General features: G+C 44.6%; 1 protein-coding gene across 1 annotated transcript in view; it reads left to right on the top strand.

The window, feature by feature from the left end:
- CNIH3 (cornichon family AMPA receptor auxiliary protein 3) overlaps positions 1 to 14,122 on the top strand; it is a 93,642-nt gene that overhangs the window by 77,161 nt on the left and 2,359 nt on the right. Inside the window, exons 5-6 of the mRNA XM_007071714.4 lie at positions 7,849 to 7,961; positions 12,090 to 12,233. Coding sequence (XP_007071776.1) covers positions 7,849 to 7,961; positions 12,090 to 12,233 — 257 coding nt within the window. The remainder of the gene's footprint in view (positions 1 to 7,848; positions 7,962 to 12,089; positions 12,234 to 14,122) is intronic.

The following is a 14,122-nucleotide window of genomic DNA, read 5'->3' as shown; positions in this document are numbered from 1 at the left end:
TGAGAGGCAGATGTCTGAACATCATTTTACTGATCCCTGAGGCCCTTTCATCAATATGAGCTTGTCTGTGAAATGAATGAGATGGTGGTTTCCAAGTTCCTAATGAATGGATGTGGTACTAATTGTCAGTCTTGCTGCCAATCTTGGAAATGGCCAAAGACTGAATCATCCTCTTGCCCCATAACCAGGTCCTGCCTGGTTATGACTGAGGCACCTTGATGAGGCAGTACAAGGAAGCGTGCACCTCTGTTCCCGAGGCATGTATTTATACTGCAGATAATTAGAGGACTTCAGTCTCCAGGGCTGCCAGCCCAGCCTTTGTCACTATTGCCGAATTACTTGAAAACAAAGCTGGTGTTGATGTCACCTGCACTCTCTTGGGGATTCTGCTGGAGGAGGGAATCTTGTCACGGACTCAGTATGGACTTTGTAAGCATGCAACCCAGGGGCCTTGGTCAAACCTGTTCTTAGTGCCAACCACGTTTTGCAGCCTCCCAAAGAAAGTGGTGGAAGCTGTGTTGCTTGGGTAGGGTGACCATATTTTCCCAAAGGAAATTTTCCTACTTCACATGGCTGACCTGAGGCCCCCACCACCACCACCACATGCAGGACCAGGCTGAGGGCTCCACCCACACTGCCTGCTGGCACAGGGCTGGCCCAAGGCTCCCCTCTCAACCCTACACATGGGGCTGGCCCAAGACCCCCTGCTGCCTGCACTGTCGGCCTGGCCCAAGCTGCTTACCTGAGCCTTTTCTCCTGCACGGGGCTGGCGTTGCCACTTGCTCCCCTGCACATTCCTCCATGGCCCCAAGAGGTCGCATCCCACTTTTTTGGCAAAACCATGCATTTGTCAGTTTGCTTTTGCCAACTGATGATCAGTCGACAAGATCAAATGGGACAAACGCCCAGTTTTGCCAAAAATGTTGGGATGCCCGGGACAGGGCTTAAAAAAGGGACTGTCCTGGCCAAAACAGGACATATGGTCACCCTACACTTGCGTCATTTAAAGTGGGTTGGAGAGACACCCAGACAGGTGTGGGTGTGACAAGAGGGGAACTTGCACTTGAATAAAATATTTGAGACCGTTGAAAATGCTAAAACGTAATATGTGTATAGAATGTGGTGTGTTTATACACAGTTCACCAAGCATCTCAGTGCCTGTGACAAAGGGAGCAAACATTTACAGTGTATGCATTCCGGATGTGTGCCCGTTCCAGAGCAACGCACACAATTCCAAAGTGCCACTATTTTTCTGTATAATCCAGTTCATTTTCTTACACTAGTTTGCACTGAATTCTTCCAGCTTGGTCTACAGCTTGCAATTAGCACAATTTAATAGCTGTCAAATAGGGTGATCACTTGTTATTATTCTCACAAAGGCTTTAATCTGGCAGCTGATATTTCTCAATAAACCTTGCTCGCACTGGGTGAGCTCTATTAAGATGGACTCTAAAGTGAAATTAAATTAACTCTCTGCTCTGAAAACCATGGATTCCGCTCCCCCTCCCTTCTTCCACTGGCATGAATGCAGACAAATTCCACCACTCAGCTTTAGTAAGTGATCATGTGGAAAAAATTGCAAACTTCTCAGCACAGACCTCATCAGGGAGGTGCTTCAGACATCTCCAGACTCCCAAAGGAGATGGATTCGGGGGACCTTTAGCACTGGAATGGGTTACCTAGGGAGGTGGTGGAATCTCCTTCCTTAGAGGTTTTTAAGGTCAGGCTTGACAAAGCCCTGGCTGGGATGATTTAGTTGGGGATTGGCCCTGCTTTGAGCAGGGGGTTGGACTAGATGACCTCCTGAGGTCCCTTCCAACCCTGACATTCTATGATTCTATGACCTGGATGTTGTCCATCCACGGACTGTTCCTGCAGCGTGGAGGATAAAAAGAGTTGAAGTTACAGTGGGTGGAAGAAAAAAGAGTCTCTAGGCCAAACACAGACTTGGTATAAACTGATGCAGCATCACTGATGGAGTTGCACCCTATTACATCAGGCCCAGATTTGGGTCTTTGACAGATTTTATGCATATGCATCATTTGCAGTTGCTTGTTGCTGCTATGTGGATGGAAAGGGACTGATCTATTCTTAACGTAAACAGACTTGTTTCCACTTGGCTAGTGAACAATTTTGTGTCACATGAAGGAGACCTAGCTTCCAGTTCAATGTCCTTTCCCCTTTTATTCCTCAGGATGCAGGCTCAGCCTCTAGAGGGAGCAGGAAAGTTTATGTCACTTAACAGCTGGATAAAGAATGGCGTGGATGGGCTTGGAAGGGAATCCCATCTGGCCATTCTCTGAAAGAAGGAATGGTGCCTGGTATGAAGGGCTTTTGAAATTGGAGGTGTAAGACAAGTAATAATGTGGAGAGGGGGAGACTTTCACAGGGATGGAGTGGGTCCTCCTCGAGAAGTGGAAAAATTGTGGGGTTTCCTGTTGCTCTGGGATATTTGGGGGCATTAGCTGTGAGCTAAGGGCTTCTAAGTAGTATCAGATTCTTAGCACTTAAGTGAGTGACTTAGCAATAACTGGTTGAACGGTCTGACTTGGCTGTGACAGGTGATTTTCCAAATAGGTGCAGGATCCATTAGTAACAAGGAAGGTTTTGTAATATTTATTCCGCCACCACTACACTTTTCCAGTTGTAACTACTATAATCTGTCTTCTGTGTCTGTTCAAACATGGCATTATTCAACAGTGGACCAAGTTAGAATATTCATTTCCCATGAAAATGATGTAATGTGCTATAAGTGTGGTCACATACAAGAAAGATCAATTCCAATGCAATAGAATAATGACAAAAGGGCAAATAACTATATAAAAAGCCAGGGATGTTTTGTAAACAGAACAACAACAACATATATACAAAAAACAAGAAGCCCAATGGTTTGGGATTGAAGTACCTGAGACACTGCCTCAGCTCTGAGATAGCTCAACTGCTGCAATTTTGATCCGTGGGGGAGTTCAAGTTGCGAGGAAAATGAGGGTGTTGTCTGTAAGGGAGACTGACTCTGAAAGTCACCTTCCTGTGCCATAGTCCAGCAGAGCCCAGATCTGTAAACTCCTGGAGTTGCTGCAAGGTTCTATTTTCTCTTAGAATTCTGAGGAGGAGAGTACGTACGTACGTACGTACGTGTGTGTGTGTGTGTGTGTATTCATTGTCTGGTGCACTGGGAGATTAGGTATTTATGATGAGATGAGCAATTTTTTTTCTGTCTATATTAAATTGTACATTGTAATTGTTGTAAGGGCACCTGGTACAAATGATGGGTTTTGATTAAGGGATTAGCATCTTTTTCATAAAGTAAACAAATTATATTCAATAGACCAAAACACAAACTTACCCTAAACTACTTAAATAACAGTAGGATATAATGCATTTTCCTTACCTCTGCTTCCATGCATTGTACCAACCTGTGTTTCTGCTCCTGAACTTTGGTCCTGCAAGCTGTTGATCTTCTTCTCAGATTTCCCTTCAAGGTCTTCCCTCTGGTGAATGTCAGCAGGCAGCATTCCTGGGCTACTACATCACCACCGCTGTTCATCAAGCAGCAGGGCCCAGAGCAGCCCAACAGCAGCAGTGTCTTACCAGTTGCTTTACTTTGACAGTTTTCTCCTCCAGTCCCATATCCTAGTACCTATCTCAAAAGATGCCAAAGCTGTGTCCAGCGGTCATCACTTGAGACTAAATTTTATCTACAACCCTGTGGGGTTACATACATGTGACTGAGTGCAGAATTTGGCTGTTGGAATGTTCCAGGGCTACTGTCGCTAAATCTATCATCTTGGTACCTTGAATTTTCCTAGAATTGCATATTGTGGTGTCTGGTCTATATAACAGTCACCATGATTTGAGAAAGAAACACTGAAACACCATTCACTCAGGGACTACATTATTCAAGACCAATTAGTAATGGAATTTGGAGGCTTCCTTTTCTAGGTCACCGGTTCAAATTAAGAGTAGATCAGATGTATCCTAAAGTGGGTACCTTCTGACAGCTGCTGTGTGGTCTGTATGAAATGAGTTAGTGCTCTCAGCCTAATTCCTAATGAACAGGTCACCCACATCAGAAAAACTACCACCAGAATGGACTGTCTTGGCAGAGATGGCAAGGACTGAGTGGGCCTGGATTTTGAACCAACCTTTTCCTTTCTAGGAGCCCAATCCAGTGCCCACTGAAGTCAATTGAAAGTTTACATTAAATTCATTGGGCATTGGCTCAGGCCCTAGGATGATTCCTCCAGCTTAGAGCTAAGGCATAGTCATAGGTGCTGGAACTAGGGGTCTGGGAGTCCTGCCGCGCCCCCTTCCCCGCCCCCACCTTGAAGTGATTTCCATTATATACAGGGTTTACAGTTTGGTTCAATGACTCTCAGTACCACAAATTGTTCCAGCATCCCTGGGCACTGTTATGGTTCAGGACCAGCTGTACCTTTGACCTCTCTCTCCGTTTCTCTCTGGACACCCTGTGAAGTGACAGGTCCTGCACTTTCACTTCTCTCAGGGCGGAGTTCCCTGACTTGCCGTCTCCAGGCTATAGCATCCTATGTACCAAAGATGATTAGTCTGCAGGCCTGACTATGTTTGGCTGCCTACATGGATCCCCTTTGGGAGCTGTGACCAGTAGGGGACCCAGTGACTCAGGTCAGCTTCTTCAAAACAAAATATTCTTGATATACATCTAAAGGAATGCAGCATTTGGAGAAAAGGGTTAAAACAACACGCAGCCTACATGCCTTTGTCTTACCTAAAGGTTACGTCTAACTTATCCAAGACTCCTCAGCCTCAGGGAATGAAGGTCAGTCTGCTCCCCAGCACTCACCGTCTCCTTCTGTGTCCCTCTCAACTTCAGGACTGAGGTTTTTAACCCCTCCACAATTCTTTGTTTCATTTCCCCCAGTTGGAGTTCTTCCTCTTCCCTCCCCCACCCCAGAGTTACCAGCCAGCCTATTGACCAGAGCACCTTGGAGGTAAAAGTTCAAAGGAATTGACACCTGTATTTAAGTACTAGTCAGTGGGTTATCTTCAGCCATTGTCTGCCAGGCTGAGGGTGAGCTCCTTCAGTAGTTAACCTTTTGAAACTGGGTAGCAAACAGCATAACGACAATTAAATATGCAGAGGCACACATAATATTCATTGGTTGCAGAGTAGCAGCTATGTTAGTCTGTATCCGCAAAAAGAACGAGGAGTACTTGTGGCACCTTAGAGACTAACAAATTTCGAAGATAGCTGGGAGTGCTGGTAGCGTAGGGCCTGAGGAGAGAGTCCACATAGCCAGACAATCCTACTGTTAGGGTGCCAATGCCTGAGATGATGGGGCGTCCAGGATTTCCAGGTTTATGGATCTTGGGTAGCAAATAGAATACCCCTGGTCGGGGTTCTAGGCATGTGTCCGTACAGATCTGTTCCTGTGCTTTTTCAGGGAGTTTCTTGAGTAGATGGTGTAGTTTCTTTTGGTAACCCTCAGTGGGATCAGAGAGTAATGGCCTGTAGAATGTGGAGTTAGAGACCTGCCTAGCAGCCTCTTGTTCATATTCCAACTTATCCATGATGACGACAGCACCTCCTTTGTTAGCCTTTTTGATTATGATGTCAGAGTTGTTCCTCAGGCTGTTGATGGCTTTGTGTTCTGCACGGCTGAGGTTATGGGGCAAGTGATGCTGCTTTTCCACAATTTCAGCCCTTGCACGTCAACGGAAGCAATCTATGTAGAAGTCCAGTCTGTTTCAACCTTCAGGAGGAGTCCATGCAGAATCCTTCTTTTCGTAGTGCTGGTAGGAAGGATTCTGTGGGCTAGTATGTTGTTCAGAGGTGTGTTGGAAATATTCCTTGAGTCGGAGATGTTGAAAGTAGGATTCTAGGTCACCACAGAACTGTATCATGTTCATGGGCCTGCAGGGACAAAAGGAGAGGCCCAAATAATACAGATGTCTCCCACATTCTTCACAGACACATTCTCCGAGAAGTGTTGGGGGGAGCTTGCCCTGCTACTGGCCCTGGCAATCCTGATCCCTGTATAAACAGAGGACTTTGGTCTCCAGTGGCCAAATCCTGCCCTGCCTTATGCCCATGTAGCCTCATAGAAGTCAGTGAGGTCAGTTTCCCTCCAGATTTACCAGTTTTGTACATTTTACCGATAGTGGATCACTTAAAAGACTAAAACCATAAAAAGGCTATTAAGAACAGGTATATGGGAATGGATTGCTAAGTAATCCACTTTCAATGCTGGGGTGCTTAGCCAGATATATGTCCACGATTAAGCACTTTGTATCTACAATTTGTGACTGTGATGAATCTCCCTTGCTAGAAAGGTTAGTGTTATACTATAAATCAAATTCTGAAGAAGGGGAAAAAAGCAGCAGTGATAAATTACCTGAGTCTGGAATCAAACTGTATAGTTGGGCCATGATTTGTCATCTGCCTAGGACAGGGGTTCTCAAACTGGGGGTTGTGACCCCTCAGGGGGTCTCAAGGTTATTATATGGCAGGTCGCTTGCTGTCAGCCTCCACCTCCAAACCCTGCGTTACCTCCAGCATTTATAATAATGTTAAATATAAAAAAGTGTGTTTTTAATTTATAAGGGGGGGGGGGGGTCGCACCCATAGGTTTGCTGTGTGAAAGGGGTTGCCAATACTAAAGTTTAAGAATCACTGGCCGAGGAGATAGAGCTTTGAGGGTACTAGAACTGAAGCTACTGGCACAGGATAAGATGTCTCTACATGTGTTAAAAGTTCCAAAGATAAATAAAAGTTCTGTGACTGCGAGATGAAAAGATTCCGAAAAAAGGGAAAGGTTGGGCTCCATTACAGTACCATGATAGAGCTCCAAAGAGGGGTCCCTGTGGCAGCTGAACTAGTACCAACCAAACTCCAGATGCCTTTTGTGGGGCAGCCTGACCTTAGCTGTGGGGGCTCCAAGACACTGCAAGAGATGAAGCCAAGATGCCTACAAAGGTTTCTGCCTGGTGAGAAATGATTGCTGTCGGCAAATGAATCTTTATGGTTGTAAAAAAGAGCACCTGAGAAAATGAGAGAAAAAGACCAACTAAGAAAGGGGAAAAGCAGTAGAGATAGTGACAGGGCTCTATAGTCTTGTCTACAGGAGCCTTTCTTCCTTAAAATTTTATTTCCCTGTTGCTACCTATTCAGTTCCACCAGCGTTGATGGTAGGAGCGTTTCTAATGTCCACCCAGTTTCTCTCTCTGAGAAATGACCCACTTCTTGGATCCAAAGAGCCCTGACACTTGGAGCCATGTTGTTACTAGGGAGAGGCTTTTCAAGGTTCCTTTCTCACAAGAGTTTGGCCTAAACTGCTCTCTAATATCTACATGAGTCTCCCAGTGATTTAATCCTGTTATAGAAAATCGAAATAGTTGAAAACAATCTTCTGGTTTTTTTTCAAGGGCACTTTAAATCCCAAACAAAAGTGAAACTTCAGTACTAGATCTCCACTTTTCTTTTCAAATGGCTCAGTTATAATACTTAGCCTTGGAATAGCTCTTTGTAACCATTCACTCATTTATTCTCAGAACACCCCAGTGAGATAGGCAAATATTATAATCCCCATTTGGCAGACAGGGGAAACTGAAGCAAGAAGAGGATAAGTGACTTATCCAGGGTCTCTCAATAAGTCATTGGAGTGGAGTCAAGATTAGAACTCAGCATTCAATCCTGTGCTCATTTCTTTAGACCATATTGCCTCTCAGTTAAGATGCACTTGGGGGCACATAGACCCATCAGACTTGCAGATATGCTTAGTCTACTGAAAAGCTGTTTTAAACTATAAAAATCACAGAGATGCTTTTCTGATAGACCTGTTCTCTTCTGCCTTTTCTTTTCTTCAGCTCGTGCTGCCTGAGTATTCTATCCATAGCCTTTTCTGCATCATGTTCTTGTGTGCTCAGGAATGGCTAACCCTGGGGCTGAATGTTCCTCTGGTTTTTTATCACTTTTGGAGGTAAGGCTGTCTTCTGTGTACTGGACTATTGTCACCCTCATTTGCCCAATCAACATGCATGTATATGGCACCAGATAATGAAAACACGGCAGTAACACGAAGGATGGATTTCTTTCTCCAATCTCCCTTTCTGTACCATTAGTTGCACAGGTGGATGAAACTCAGTTCTGCTGTGGGTTCATACTTTTAAGATGAAAGGGCCTCAAACTTTAACAGTCAGTCTGGAGAAAGAGGAAAACATGAGACATTCAGGTTCCAGTGAAGAGGATGGCATGGATTTTAAAGTTTCTACAAACCTGAATATTAAAAGAAATATTTTAATGACATTTTTTTGGGGGGGGAAAGGAAAATAAAATAAAAAAATAAAATCTTAGATTAAGTTAATTAACTATTCCTACACAGTGTTGGAACACAAATACTACAGCAGCATAGTTGTGCATGAGAACCAGGAAATGACTAGAATATGAAAGTGAAACTAACCATTGCACTAGGCACTATACAGACACAGGGCTGTCCTGGCCCGAAAGAGCCTGCTATCTAGAGGGATTGAATTCGGGTGTGGAGATGAAACTACCCTCTCAACCCTTCCATCAGGGTTGTGGATCATTGATGGGGGGAGTCTGAGGGATGTTTTCACTTTCACTATCTGTACTTGTGGTTAGGGTTGCCAACTGTCTAATTGCACAAACCCAAACACCCTTTCCCCACCCCTTCCCCAAGGCCCCACCCCATGCTCTGCCCCTTCTTGGAGGCCACTTCCCCTGCTCACTCCAGCCCCCCTCTCTCCATCGCTCACTCTCCCCCACCCTCACTCACTTTCACCGGGCTGGGGCAGGGGGTTGGGGTGCAGGCTCTGGGAGGGAGTTTGGGTGTGGGAGGGAGCTCCAGGCTGATGCTAGGGCAGGGGGTTGAGGTGCAGGAGGGGGTGCCAGGTGGCTCTGCATGCTGCCCCTGCCTGTAGGCACCTCCCCTGCAGGTTCCATTGGCCACGATTTCCCGTTCCTGGCCAATGGGAGCTGCAGAGTCAGCGCTCAGGGTGGCGGCAGCGCGCGGAGACACCCTGGCTGCACCTCCACCTAGGAGCCATGGGGACATGCTGGCTACTTCCGGGAGCAGCGCAGAGCCAGGGAGCCTGCCTTAGCCCTGCTGCACCACCAGACTTTTAGTGGCCTAAAATCTCCTGGATTGGCTTCAGTAGCCTCCAGGAGATCAAGCCCGATTCAGGAGACTCCCAGCCAAAATGGGAGAGTTGGCAACCCTACTTGTGGCCAGATTCTCTGATCTTCTCCAGCCACTTTGTGCTGCTCTGCAGAGTGGCTGGATGCTGGCTGTTGCTGTCTGCAGACAAGTTTTCCATTAGTGTAAAACTGGCAGAGGCAGCCTCCCCCATCCCATCACAGTGGGAGGGAGGGGGCATTGCAGGAGTGGGACGTGGTGGCGTGGAGCTGCTCTATGCCTGATCTTCCACTGGTTAAGGTCACTGAGGGACATTAAGAATTAGTTGCTTAAGGTAAAGCTTCTCTTCAGCAGCTCTAATTTATGCTAGAGCCAGACAATGTAGGATCAGGGAACTGCAGCCAGCCCCCTGGTAGCTAAGCCCCCAATTCACCCTAGCAAAGAATCAGCCTTCCATGTGTCCTTAGGATAAATAAGGGACTTTAATTCCCAGTGCTGTCAGTATAGCACCTTTCAGTAGCACTACGTTCCCATAAAAATTTAAAAAGACGTACATAATTTTTATCTTGTCAGGGACTCTTTATATCAGGAGGGCTAAAGAATGTAGCAGAAACCCACTGCTGTGTAGCAGTGCAAAGAGCAGTGTTATAGTGAAGAAGATAATTAGGAGTATCTTGGTTTCGAACTAAAGAGTGGTAGCTCTCTCGTAGTATTTGCTACAAAAGCTCAGTAGTAATTACAAGTGGAATGGCACAGTGTATTATTCTGAGTTTAGAGTGACAATCTAATTCTCAAAAAGCTTGATGGAGTTGTGAATGTGCTTTCTCTCTGGTGGGGCTGAACACATGAAAGCTAATAGTATTTCCAACACAATTTTCGCAGAGGGGAACACCTCAAGTGTCACAAGAACAGGTGTCTGGCAAGTGTGAAAATTATATTTAATGTGCAAGGCAAAAATGGTGTTTGTGGATGGCGAGTGTTTATAGTCATGCTTTGGGGGGAATATAGTCGATCTTTATCTGCAGAGATGTCTGTGTATGTATGCTATTACTCTTATTATTATGCCTCTAGTAAGGATCAGGGTCCATTATGCCAAGTGCTGTACAAAGACACAGGAAGATGTGGGGTGAAATCATAGCCCCAGTGAAGTCAATGCAGCCAGAATTTCACCTATGGCCCCTTTTAAAGAATCTGCAGTCTATATAAAGATGAGTGAGTGTGACAAATGCTAGAAGGGAAGGAGGGAGAGAGGACATGGTTATCATTAATGAGAAGTTAAACATCTGGTTCCACAGGTTGGCTATGTGCTGGCTCTGCATCCTTTAAAAGAAAGGATGGGTGGATTTTTAAATAAACATGTAAATATAATCAGTTACTATCCTGTATTTTTAACAGTAATAATAATACTTCATCTAAGGATCTCAAAGCATTTAACTAGAATTGATCAGGAAATTATTTTTCCCCACAAAATAATTTAGACAAAATCAATGTATTTTCTTCAACATTTTTCTTCTTTTTTTTTTGAGCTTTCGTTATAAACCCAAACATTTTCAACAAATATGGAAATTTCCCTTGTGCAGAAAAGTCATTTTCCATTAAAAAATTATGCTGGTGGCAAATTTTTCAGCCATATAACAATGCAACTAAGCCATATAATACAGCCCATATGAGTAGGGCCCTACCAAATTCAAGTTCCATGTTGGTCAATTTCATGGTCATAGGATTTTTAAAATAGTAAATTTCATTATATCAGCTATTTAAATCTGAAATTGCACGGTGCTGTAATTGTAAGGGTCCCGACCCAAAAAGGAGTTGTGAGGGGGGTCACAAGGTTATTGTGGGGGTGGGGGGCGGGGTACTGCTACCCTTACTTCTGTGCTGTTGCTGGTGACGGTGCTGCCTTCAGAGCTGAGCAGCTGGAGAGCGGCCACTGCTGGCCGGGAGCCCAGCAATGAAGGCAGAGCAGCTGCCAGCAGCAGCAGCATAGAAGTAAGGATGGCATGGTATGGTTTTGCCACCCTTACTTCTGCGCTGCTGCCTTCAGAGTTGGGTCCTCAATCATCAGCTGCCACTTTCCGGCCACCCAGCTCTGCAGGCAGCAGTACAGAAGTAAGGGTGGCATAGCAAGGTATTGTCACCCTTACTTCTACACTGCTGCTGGCGGGGCGCTGCCTTCAGAGCGGGGTGCCCGGCTCACAGCTGCCACTTTCCGTCCACCCAGCTCTGAAGGCAGCGCAGGAGTAAGGGTGGCAATACTGCGACCCCCTGCAACTCCATTTTGGGTCAGGAACCCCAATTTGAGAAATGCTGGTTTCCCCTGTGAAAACTGTTTAGTAATTGGGTAAAAACACGCAAAAGACCAGATTTCATGGAGGGAGGCCAGATTTCACGATCCATGACGCGTTTTTCATGGCTGTGAATTTGGTAGGGTCCTATATATGAGGTATGCAAGTATTATTATATTCTTTTTACAGATGGATAAACTGAAGTGCTTATTGGTTCAGAGAGAATTACCTGTTGTCATGCAGTTAGTCAATGACGTAGCTGCTATTAGCATTCAGGAATCTTGATTACCTGTTCTGACCACTAGACAACACTGCCACTCATAACATATTAGTATTAGAGAGTAAGTCACAGTCACATAAGGAGGATGGAATGTATTATTCTAAACAGTTAATCGAATATAGGAAGTCCACAAGAATTAATTGCTACAGGGATATATGAGTAATCTATTTAGATTAGTATCAGATTTCAACAATGGCCAATGCCATATGCTTCAGAGGAAGATCTAAAACCTCCACACTGAACCTTACTGTGGATTGCTATATCATGGGAGGAGATGGGATTTCTTCCTGACTCTGGCTAGTGATCTGGGACATGAGGACCTGCAACCTGTAAAAATTTGTTTGAGAATATTAGTGTCGCTCCAGATGTTTTCTCTTGCTCTTTCAGGTATTTCCATTGCCCAGCGGATAGTTCAGAGCTCGCATATGATCCACCTGCAGTCATGAATGCAGACACCTTGAGTTACTGTCAGAAAGAAGCATGGTGTAAACTAGCTTTCTATCTTCTTTCCTTCTTCTACTATCTTTACTGGTAAGCTTGATCATTCCCATGTGGAAGTGGTACAGAGCTGTTTTTTATGTAAAAATTAAGCTTCCGCTACAGACCAACAAGAACAGACAACCTCATTCCCTTTTTCTGGAGTAACCATTTCAGTCCCTGATTCAGGACAAGATCCCTGTTCAGAACAGCACTTAAGCATGCGTTTAAGACCCATTGAGGTCATAGGACTTAAAGTGAAGCATGTACTTACGTGCTTTCCTGAATTGGGCCCCAATGCATCCTCAAGGTTTCCAATACAGTTTCATTCAACCTTCAGTCAAACAGCTATCTCTGCTAGGAAACTAATTTTTTTTTGGTCCTTTGGATAGTCTGTTTAGATGGATGTCACTCTATATTGATATCATAGCAAATAAGTTACATCATCTGTTAATAAGATATAATATTAGGGTCAAATCCTGCCCTATGCTTTGCGAGTTGATTCTTACCTAACACTTAAAAGAGCACTAGAAAGGGCGCTCCATGGCTGCAGGTGCATGCTTTGGTCTGCAGCAGTAAGGTGCGCTTGGCAGTACCTCTCCTGTGGCCTATCCTGAGCCAGCCTACCTTGCATTATAAAGATAGATAAGGCCTCATCTGAATGTCACTGTAGGTCAAGGAAAGTCTCCAGGTCCATGGACAGCTCCACCCCACTCCTCCCCCTTACACTGTCACATTTACTAAGGGCAGAAATGCAAATGGCTGATGCAAGGAATATGCAGGGATCATGTCTAGTTAAGGAGACACCTGCATGATCCTTGCACTTTTGCTGGTAGGAGCCATGTAATTACACTAAAGCAGCTTGACAACACAAATTCATGCTTTTAATTTTAAATGAAGTTATTTCATTTTAGTTTTCCCTCTACTCCTCTCATAGCTGGGATCACGTCCGGTACCCCATCTCCAAGCACCTTTGTGTTGCATAATGCTTTGTAAAGTGGGGCTTGTTCAATCAATACATTGCTGTGGGAGGCTGAATGTCCCTTCCTGATTAGCAATAGTGATAATGTAATATCTGCTCACTTGTCAATTACAGCATTATCCTGAGGTCTAAATGCTGCAGGCTGCATGTTAAAATTTGTGGCAGTTAAATTAAAAAGTAATAACTAAGAGCAAAATTATGTCTGGCCAAATCTGTGTGAGAAGGCACAAGGGTCCCGCCCCCTCTTACCCATCTGCTCCCCTTGGCATGAGTCAGATACTGCTGAGTGGGAAGGACAGGGATTATGCTTTGTTAGCTCTCCTGGCAGTGCTAACTTCATCCATCCCTTCCTTGGTCTGTTTGGAGAAGGCAGAGCCATAGTACCTTTTCCTTCACCCTTTTGTACTGGCCAGCAGACTAGTATCAGCTAGTTACAGTGTTTTCAGAATTCCCTGCGGGGCTCAGCCCCTTCTGAAGCGCTCATTTCTGTCATCCTAAAACATGGCCAGAAACTTACCATTGCAATCTGGCCCTAAGCAATTTAGTGTAAATTACAGAATCACCTATGCCACCCCTACCTATATTATCAGAGATGGAGATACAATGAAGCAGGTCTGTGGTAGTATAATATGATTTCATAGTTATACAGAGTTACACTTAAGATATATGTATCCTATCCAACTGATCTCTTTATTTTTGATGTTTCCTCCATTGCATGAAGATTTTTTCTCTTAAGAAATGAAACAACACCATTTCAGTGGAAACCCTGCTTTCCCTTCTGGGAATGGCTGGCAGAAATTTCAAAGATCAAACACAATACTGGAGTCGTTTTATTTTCTTCACTTTTCAGGCTCAGACATTGTCCATTATTAAGCTCATACACAACTTGTATGGAAAATGGCTAATGAGTTCATAGCATCTTGAGTGATTTCTGATACTAATCTTGAATCCACCGTAATTC

Source organism: Chelonia mydas, chromosome 3 (genome assembly GCF_015237465.2).
Source record: "Chelonia mydas isolate rCheMyd1 chromosome 3, rCheMyd1.pri.v2, whole genome shotgun sequence".
Classification (NCBI taxonomy): Eukaryota; Metazoa; Chordata; order Testudines; family Cheloniidae; genus Chelonia; species Chelonia mydas.
The sequence above is the reverse complement of the archived record's forward strand: the minus strand, read 5'-3'. Positions and strand labels throughout refer to the sequence as shown.